General features: G+C 56.4%; 1 protein-coding gene across 2 annotated transcripts in view; it reads left to right on the top strand.

Moving 5' to 3' along the window:
* Nucleotides 1-188: 188 nt before the first annotated feature.
* Nucleotides 189-968, top strand: part of Chaf1b (chromatin assembly factor 1 subunit B) — a 21,334-nt gene continuing 20,554 nt past the window's right edge. The window contains exons 1-2 of one of the 2 annotated variants that reach the window (XM_010636578.3): nucleotides 189-352; nucleotides 459-620. In XM_010636578.3, the coding sequence (XP_010634880.1) occupies nucleotides 495-620 (126 nt within the window). In that variant the 5' untranslated portion in view covers nucleotides 189-352; nucleotides 459-494. Of the gene's footprint in view, nucleotides 353-422; nucleotides 621-968 lie in introns of those variants that run through there. The other variant, XM_010636577.3, reaches the window with a different exon arrangement.

Here is a 968-nt window from a genome sequence, read left to right as displayed (position 1 = left end):
CCTTCTTCCGGGAGGCCCCTTCTTGGGACAGTCCCCTCCCCGTGACCCCCTCCTCCAGGAAGCACACCCCTCCAGGAATTGCCCTCCTCCGAGACCCCCTTCCCCGGTGAGCCCCTCCCCGAGGGTCGCTCCCCCAGGGAGCCCGGTCCGGCCCTAAACTCTGGTGGGCGGTGCTTCCCAACCCAGGACCCAGGGCTGCTTCTGTCTGTCTGTCTGCTTCTCCGGATGTACCAGGCCAATCCTGAAGTTGTGCAAGCCGGGGCTCAAGGAGGCATTTCAAATGCGGCTTGGAGGTGTTCGTGTCAGACGGACACGTTAACATCCTCTCCCAGCACAGGGAGCATGTCACACGGTCAGCAGGGTCCCTGGCTGCCAGCAAGCCTGTGCTCAGTTTGGTGCTGTAATGTGGCCTTTTCCTTCAGCACTAACTTTGTTTTAGCCTTCTTTTGTCTTTGCAGAAAGGAAGCAGCCTGAGGAACACAGAGCTCAGGAGGATGAAAGTCATCACGTGTGAAATAGCCTGGCACAACAAGGAGCCAGTGTACAGCCTGGACTTCCAGTGTGCCACAGCTGGGAAGATCCACAGATTGGCGTCCGCTGGGGTGGACACCGCGGTCAGGGTAAGTCAGGCAGTGATGGGAAGGCACAGGGAAGCCTTGCTTGGAGCCAGTTTTGATTTATCGTTTCTGAAACAAGGCCTTGCTATGTATTCCAAGCTGGCCTTGAACTCAATACGTAGTCCAGGTTGGCCTCAAACTCATGGTGATTGATTCTCCTCACTCAGCCTCCTGAGTGCTGGGATTATAGGTGTGTGCCACCATGTCCCACTTCGTTCCTTTATTAAAACTAATGTCACCAGAGCCAGCTGTGGTGGCACACGCCTGTAATCCCAGCACTTGGGAGGCTGAGACAGGAGGATCGCTGTGAGTTCGAGACCAGCCTGGGCTACATTGAGTTCCAGGTCAGTC

Source organism: Fukomys damarensis, unplaced genomic scaffold (genome assembly GCF_012274545.1).
Source record: "Fukomys damarensis isolate Sample0158 unplaced genomic scaffold, DMR_v1.0_HiC HiC_scaffold_24, whole genome shotgun sequence".
NCBI classification, from domain to species: domain Eukaryota; kingdom Metazoa; phylum Chordata; class Mammalia; order Rodentia; family Bathyergidae; genus Fukomys; species Fukomys damarensis.
Note: the sequence above shows the minus strand (reverse complement) of the source record. Positions and strands in the feature narration are given on the sequence as shown.